Source organism: Limulus polyphemus, unplaced genomic scaffold (genome assembly GCF_000517525.1).
Source record: "Limulus polyphemus unplaced genomic scaffold, Limulus_polyphemus-2.1.2 Scaffold293, whole genome shotgun sequence".
Taxonomy (NCBI): Eukaryota; Metazoa; Arthropoda; class Merostomata; order Xiphosura; family Limulidae; genus Limulus; species Limulus polyphemus.
This window is the reverse complement of record NW_013665903.1, coordinates 197,252-205,995: the sequence shown is the minus strand read 5'-3', so window position 1 is coordinate 205,995 and position 8,744 is coordinate 197,252. Positions and strand designations below refer to the sequence as shown.

The 8,744-nt window shown below is 29.5% G+C and overlaps 1 protein-coding gene across 2 annotated transcripts in view; it reads right to left on the bottom strand.

Annotated features, from left to right (window-relative positions):
- The window catches only part of LOC106457117 (mitofusin-2-like), a 46,208-nt gene that overhangs the window by 10,831 nt on the left and 26,633 nt on the right, over positions 1-8,744 (bottom strand). For both annotated transcript variants that reach the window (XM_013916501.2, XM_022382919.1), the window contains exons 10-11: positions 4,758-4,879; positions 3,615-3,846 (exon numbers count right to left, since the gene is read on the bottom strand). In XM_013916501.2, coding sequence (XP_013771955.1) covers positions 3,615-3,846; positions 4,758-4,879 — 354 coding nt within the window. The remainder of the gene's footprint in view (positions 1-3,614; positions 3,847-4,757; positions 4,880-8,744) is intronic.

The following is an 8,744-nucleotide window of genomic DNA, read 5'->3' as shown; positions in this document are numbered from 1 at the left end:
GGGGGGGGGGGGGGGGGATTTCTAGACCATCAACCAAATTGAATCATTAGGCTGCTTTGCAACGCTACCAGTTGGTTATTTGCACTTGCGGCCTATCAACAGCCAGGGTCATTAAGGCCATCAACGTGTTGATACTCCTCACCATTAATGAGGATGTGCTTGGCTGGAATAATTAAGTGTGCAGCACTTGATTGGTTGTTGTGAGACCATGCAGCTGTGTAGTTTAGAGGGAACACTGCTGCCAGTTCTTGAGCTATTCTTTATTAACAACTATTGGAACTGATTGTCATATATATAATGATCCCACAGCTGAAAAGGGGTGAGCACATTCAGGGATGGAAGTTGATCCTGTGACCTACAAGTTGGGAGTAAAGCGCCCTAAAAACTAGGCCATGCTAGGCTGCTCGTTTTGTAACTCATTAAGTAAACATGAAAACTGTCTTACCGTATATCAGACAGTAATGGAGGTTGAGGTGTATGTTGTACAAAACACAATGATACACTTCAGTAACAAGTAAACTTTGTAAGAAATAAGCCACAAGGTTACTATTTTAACTAAACACAAATTTGACATTCTAAAGCAAAAGTTGTGATAATATGGTACTGTTATAATATACTTGTTATAAAAAAAAATTACTACAGTTCTTTCTAAAAATGTTTACCATTTTTTTCTATGTGAAAAACAATTTACAATAACATGTGTAGCTTCCAGTTTTTTCTATGAATAATAACACAAATTGTACAAAAATTTCAAAACATTAAAGTCCATGTACATAGTTTTACATAATTCTGGTTCAACTTTTTTTCTAGCTAAGTAAATGTTAATGATCAATTATAGTGTGTTTAGCTTGTATGCATTTTGTTGTTAAACTATTTGTGAAACAAAGAAAAAACAAAATGTGATTATTGTTTATAGAAGTGTGTGTGTGTGTGTGTAAACATGAAAGTGTGAGGCTTTTTATGCTAAGGTGCATCCTTAACTAAATTAATTGCTAATGCAGCAAAAATCTGGCCTATGCAAAGTAAAGTATGTATCAAATAAGCAAAAGTACCATGAAAAAACATGTTTGCCAATTTTGATTAAACATATGGTTTTAACAAACACAATTAACAACATATGGTTTTAACAAACACAATTAACAATATATTTGGTTTAACTAACCCAATCAACAACATATGGTTTTAACCAACACATTCAACAGGATATGGTTTTAACCAACACATTCAACAGGATATGGTTTTAACAACACAATCAACATATGGTTTTAACTATACAATTAACAACATATGGTTTTAACCAACACAATCAACAGGATATGGTTTTAACCAACACAATCAACAGGATATGGTTTTAACCAAAACAATCAATAGGATATGGTTTTAACCAAAACAATCAACAGGATATGGTTTTAACAAACACAATTAATTACATATGGTTTTAACAAACAAAATTAACAACATATGGTTTTAACAAACAAAATTAACAACATATGGTTTTAACCAACACAATTAACAACATATGGTTTTAACCAACACAATTAACAACATATGGTTTTAACCAACACAATTAACAACATATGGTTTTAAAACAAAAAAGCTGAGGATCAAAGATATTGTGGTTTTAGGAAAGGAAGCTATTGCACACATACTTATAAGGAAACAAATCAGTGTTGAAATACGTGAATATTTTATTATTTCAGCATATCATGCAGCTACACGTGGTTTTAGCTTACAGAAATAAGTTATTTGCAAATAAAAGAATTAATTGAAATTATAATGCATTACTTGTTTAAGTACAAAATATATATCAAATTCTGCTGTATAGAAAATTGACAGTTTGATTACTTTACTTTTTTAAACATAAACAAATAAAAAAATCATGACTTTTTATTTTGTAATGTGATGTTTAGAATATTATAGTTACTTTTTATCTCGTCTAAACTAAGTAAAACTATATAGCCATTTGAAAGATCCTTTCAGGATATGTATTATCAACAGTTGGCAATTATTTGTGAGTTTGTTTAATTTCTCTTAACTTCATTTTGACTGGCAGTTTGTTGTTAGTTAAACCTAACATAATTGACAATAAAACATTTAAAAGTTTGTTAACCTACTTATGGTTTAGGAAAAGATTTAAGTGTTGTTTCTTTCAAAGATTTTTACTTCAATCACAATGTGACATTTTAACCTTAGGTTTATGGGATTGAACCCATTTGGCTACTTCTTTTATGGAGAATGATACACAGTTCAACAATACTTATAATAGCTCTGAACTTTCTTAATATATCTTCATAACAATTGGTAAGATTTGGTTAAAGATTACAAGTATTTTGTATACAAAGAATGAGATTATTTTAATTAAAGATTTGTTATTTTTGTATTCTAGTTACTTGTACCCAGACTCTGAATATTTCGAGTATTATCATTAATGTATTGTGCAATGAAATGTTTAAAATAAAAAAAATAAAAATGTAAATACCTTTTAATTTTTTTTTGTTGAATAATCTTGAAAATTCTTCTTTTGGTTATATTCTGAATTATAAGTTTATCTTTTTTACATATAGTTTATTTTGATGTTTTATTTTCCTTTTCTGTCCTTTAGCATTATTACTTATCGTGACACATGTCAACGGGTGTTCTCGAGTAATATCAGGGTATCATAGGCAGAGACACTTTAGCCTTTGTCAGAATGTTGGAATACTCTACTACTATACTAAGCCTGATGAACTGAGACAGTTTTGGTTATATTTTAAAACATGAGTAATACATAATTAACTAAACTATAAAATTAAAACCCAAATACAATTTAATTGTCTTTCTAACTAACATATCTATAGATGAAAAACAATGCTAGCGAGGATAAAAGCAGCAACAATGCTAAGAGTGGTTTGACAAGTTCTTTATGGAATTCTTCATGCCAATTTCAAAGTAACTATTGGGAGATTGTATTTTAAAATGTGGTCTTTCTATTGGTTTTAAACATCTAGGTCAACTAAGTATAATTGGATGTGAAATTGCAACTCTAAAAAAGTGGCGTGGCATCTGTCAAGAGTTCCAAGACATTTATTCTATTTTCTCCTAACATGCCCCAAGGAGCTTGAAAGAAGAATGTATAAACAGAACAATTAACCTAGATTCTATTTATACATGGAAGGTTAGCATACATCAAGAAGTGTTCAAGTTACAAAGTCCAGAAAATAGGTTTTTGTGAACTATTGCATCTAATTGAAGTTTAAGAATTTTTCTTTAGGGTTTCTTTTAAAATAAAGGAATTAAAACTAAGATAATACAAGACTTTGAACTATAATGTAAATTTTAATGCTAATTTCATTGGTATACATTGATTGTAAGATTGCTTAATTAAATTTTGAATATAACAAAATGAAATCTTGTAACATTCATAGAACAGGAGTGCCCGTAACCATAGGGTTAAGATGTGTTTATTACATACAAAAATACACAGATTTGCTGTAACAGCCTGTTGCATAATAAAGAAGTTGTTAAAAATACAAAAACATTTCTAATGAGATATACAAAAATGTACTCAGTAATTCATTCCAAAAACTTTGATGAATGTACTATTGAAATGAAGCAATAAAATAATCATATCATACCTTTTTATAGACACTAAGAACCAAATTATCTGGATGGAAAGGTCTCTCAAACTCATTAACAAGAACATTTAACCGATGGATCTCTTCATTTAATGCTTTTGCTACCTGCTGTTCAACTTTGTGTACTAAATGCCCAATATGGTGTTTTACTTCATCAGTTAACAAGCGCAGCTGCTGCTGGGTAAACTCTAATCTCTCTTTATGCTCTTTTCTCAGTTCCATTTTTTCCTTTCTGTTAACAATATACTTAATTATAATTCATACAATTCAATATATTTATAACATTATAGAGAGCTTCTTTCAAATGTTCTTTGCATAATGTTTTTACTCCTATATAAAAACAAATAGTTCAAGATTTGATTTCCGAATTAGTTTTTAAATTTGACAACATTATGGAAAACAAACAGAATACAAGTCAAATCATACAACTGCTCTTTACTTGAAAGTAATTAAAAGTTAAGAAGCTAGTTTTATATTTTTAATTTCAATATAATTCTTAAGGGTATTTTAAACTAAAAACATAATGTATTTAATGACAACATTATGAAAAACAAACAGGGATACAACTAAAATCACAAAACTGCTCTTTACGTGAAAGTAATTAAAAGTTAAGAAACTAGTTTTATATTTTTAATTTCAATATAATTCTTAAGGGTATTTTAAACTAAAAACAATGTATTTAAAACTAAACATTTCACACATTCTGTATAGTACAAATTTATGCGTTAAAATGTCATGAACTGTAAAATTAACTTTAAACTTCAAATTACCAACTTGTTATTACAACACTGTTGACTATTGGCAGGGTCCACATATTGCATCATATTAAGTAATTTGATGTTTTTATCTGTTATAAAAATCAGTGTAAAGAAATTAGCAAAAGATATTAGATGAAATCACTCAGTTTTTATGTAACATACATAGGGGGATCCCAGAAGTGAATGCTAGGATTAACTTGAATACTGATGGTATATTCTAAATTATTTTACGCAACTCAAATGTTATTAGGAACCTCATAATTACCGAATTATTGGATCTACAAGCAATATGGTAAATAAACAAATTAGAAAAATGTTTAAAAAAATAAATAGGATACAAAAACCCCCATCAATAATTCTAGGGTTAAACATTTTGTTAACTTACTTTTTCTTATGAGAATTCTCAAAAGTTAATTCCATTATATGTTGCAAAGCTTTGATGATGGCCTTACCCTGTTGAGTATGTTGTTCAAATTTTGTTTTTACAGCAGATTTTGACAGACATTCCTAGAAAACCAAACATTTGTCATATATATACACACACACATTTGCATATTATACAGTAAAAAGTAACACTACAATATATTGATGCCAAAATAATTAGCTAATAATGTAGAAAATTTCACAATCCTAAATTGAACAATTATAAAATTAATTAATACCAGGGCTTATAAGAGAAAACCAAAGAAAGTCAAATTCTGAGTTTTGAAATAAATATCAAAATAAGCAGTTACCCAACTTTAAAAACATTTCAAAAGAAGAGAATGGATTAATTCACATGAAAATGTATGGCACACTGTCAACTGTGAAATCTACTCTTACAGAAAGAAGATGCAATTTTATAAGTTATACTTTGGGTTTATCAATGTTTTGATTACCTGAACAAAAAACTTATGTCACCTTAGGACATTTCGGTACATTTTAAATTACCTTTCCAGTGATTTTAGAAGCAAGAAATCATAAAAACAATTCAGCTGCCTGGTGTGATAACTACCCTTTCCCACCATGCACATATTTCAACCAACTGCCTGAAATCTTTTAACAGGAGAATATTTTAGGGTAGGTCAAGAATCATTAATCAATGTTCACAATTTTTTTGACCTAACCTTTTCTCATTATGTAAACAGAATAACTCAATGTGATAACATTCAACACATTCTAACTTTTCATGCATAGCTCAGCTTTCTTAGTAACAAAATCCTATGTGCATGAATAAAGGTGGGATATATACTAACAGATGAATAAACCTCTAATCAAATTCTGGAAAAAGCACAGTTTAATATTTAACTAAATTCTCTGCTTAACATGCATGTCAAAACCATGCTGAATTGTTTCAAGTGCTTTGAGTTACAATCTTCCCACAAATAACACTTTGTGTTCATATCCTATCAAAAAGTTTATAAAGATCATAATAAGAAAATAATTGTTTTTTTTATGGCAAACCAACTAAGGCTATCCGCCATCATCCATAAATTTTTAACAGCCAACTACAAGCAGTAACCACGATCAATTCTTGAGCTACTCTTTACCAAAAAATAATAGAATTGACCATCAAATTATATGCCTTCATGACTGAAAAGGCGAAGATGTTCAGTGTCGGGCTTCACTCCCATGATCCACAGATTATAAGTTAAGCACCCACTATCAGGCCATACCAGGCCTAAGAAGATAAAGGTGAGAAAATTGGATATAATTATAGTTCCATTCCTACAATTATAAGACCAAGATCTCCAGCTACATAGCACAACCAACATAATATAAAGATTTGTCAACATTCATTAGAAATAAATGTTCTATATACACAGTATAAATGTTTTTGCATAACCGTGCAAAAAAAAAATCATGAAAAGCTTTTGCATTTTTACTTTTTAGTAATGTATTTCTGTTTTTTCTTTTGAAATGATTAAAGACTGTCAAAAATGTATCCAAGCTGGTAACATAGGTCTCTATCATCGATAACTATATACATAGCCAACATGTTTCTTAAATATATAGCAATTTACAAGCTGAACTAACCTGGTTAATTTTTGGTCTCAACTTATGAATGAGTAAGCTCTATTTTGTATATTGGCTTTTTTCGTCACTGGCCCTTGTTAAGATCTTACAATAATACAAAGTGACAACTATGTCATATCTAAGTCCTGTCCAAAATACTTGAATAATTCTGCATTTTTAAATTAGCATGTTCTTTGACTGACATCAGTAGGTTTCTTATAGTAGAATCAATGTAACCTTGCTTGCAGTATTTCTTCAGATATAAAGACAACAATTATTCATTTAAAACATTAAGATAGTTTATCAATTTACCTGTACTTCTTGCAAGCAAGATTGCATGGGTTCTGCTACAACAAAGCTACTGACACAAGTAAAAGAACATGCAAGTTTAAGAATGTAATATAAATCAAAAGAATTGGAGCACACCCTATTTAAGTTCGATGTAACTGTCACTTCAAATTATTTTTTTACGATCTTGAAAAGAGCCAATGATGGGCAAGGCAAACAATGTAAAACAGAGTTTAATATTTCAAAACCTGAGACTGAAAATTGACCAAATTAATTCAAGTGTCGATCAAATGAAGCACAATAAATAATTAAGAAAAACAGCTAAAATATTCTCTAAATGCAAAAAAAAAAATTACTTTTATGGTTTTAAATGCCAAAATCTGGCTAAGAAATTAAACTAACAAACCTAAAAATAGTGATAAAAATCACAAGAGTATTCAACCTTTTTCTAAATTCTTCTTAATTAATACGTTAAAGATTTCAAGTGAGCAATTTTTATCATTATTATTAGACATAGTGGTTCCATTACTTCATATACTTTTGGCATATGAAAAAAGTAACATTTAACTGTTTTATATCACATATAAGTTAGCAATTTAAACAGGCTCTTGCCTGCCAACATGTCTAGCCAAATTGATGACTACTGAACAAAAGTATAAATAAAAGAAAAAGGTTGAATGCATTTTTTTAAAACATAATTAAACCATCTGTAATTATGAAAGTGGCAACTTATAGTGTAGAATATATAGATTGTAATATTCTTTACACAGGGGAGAGCAGAAGGAATCTAAGTTCAAAGAATAGTGAAACATGGAAGTGCTCCATCACATCTACAAACATTTTAAAGATACGCAACATCAAAGTGAAAATAAAATTGTCAAAATTATTTGCTGTAAACCTAATATTAAGAGATGTAAAATAAAAATAAGCTATTATAATAAAACAGAAATCAGATGTAAAGAGTAGGCTTAGATATTTTTTAAGGTCAAGGTTATACTCATGACATCATTGTTAGGTGTATTTAACCATATGGAGATGGGCTCAGTCAACTTGGCTGATTAGTAATAAAGTATTTTTACTATAGATTTGTCTGTGAATTTATACAACCTTTACATGACAGTCCGAGTAAAAGTTGATTTTCGTGTTAACAATAAAAATACTTCTTTCCATCTTACAGCTTTCATATTTCATTTGCATAACCACTAGAACCTAACTGAATATCAAGTGTTTGTATTTTGGCAAAACTTTATACTTTCTCTCTATTTTCTATACACACTGTCACTAACTGTAGCAAAATCAGTAATCTATAGTGAATGAAAAGTTGAATGGTTTAGTAAGTCTATTGTTTTCTCATTATGTTCATCATCCAAAAATAATTTATTTAGCTTTCAAAAAAAATGTACATATATATATATATTTACAAAGCAAAAAATATATAAGGCACTACTATACTGTACTTTTAACTGGTTTTCTAAAAAAACATGAAAAAAAATTCCTTAATGCTCAAAACATCATCTCTAGTCTAACCACATCAAGCTATCACCTTTGACCACTAAGACAAAAGAAAAAGTTGTCTGATTTAGAATAGTTTAGAATATGCCTTTTCTAATGGTTACAAACATGTCCAACAGCAATGTCAGAGAGCATCATAGACATTTCTTAAAAGACAGAGGATATGGGAAGGGCATATCGAGTGGGTTGAACAAATATAGTGATACTTCAGTAAAGCAAGAAGGGGTTGAAATTTTATATTCTGGCTTGTAAATATGTACAGTATATGGTTCCAATTGGGTGAATAATCAGAAGCCCTTATAAATCTATAAACGAAAAGTCAAAGAGCCATTGCATCATGCAACTCAAAAGTACAGATTGAGAATGGAGTTAAAATATTTCCTTTTGAAATTAAGGCCTTAAAACTTATGTAATATAAAAACTTGAACTGTAAGTTATAATTGTTATAATGTGTAGGGAAAGAACTGAAGATGGCAATCACCCCAGCAATGAGAGGGAAGGTATCCCACAAAAATCCCCAAAGTATAGGTGGAATGCCTCAGAAAGGAGATGTATGGTGGACAATTCCTGTAGGAGA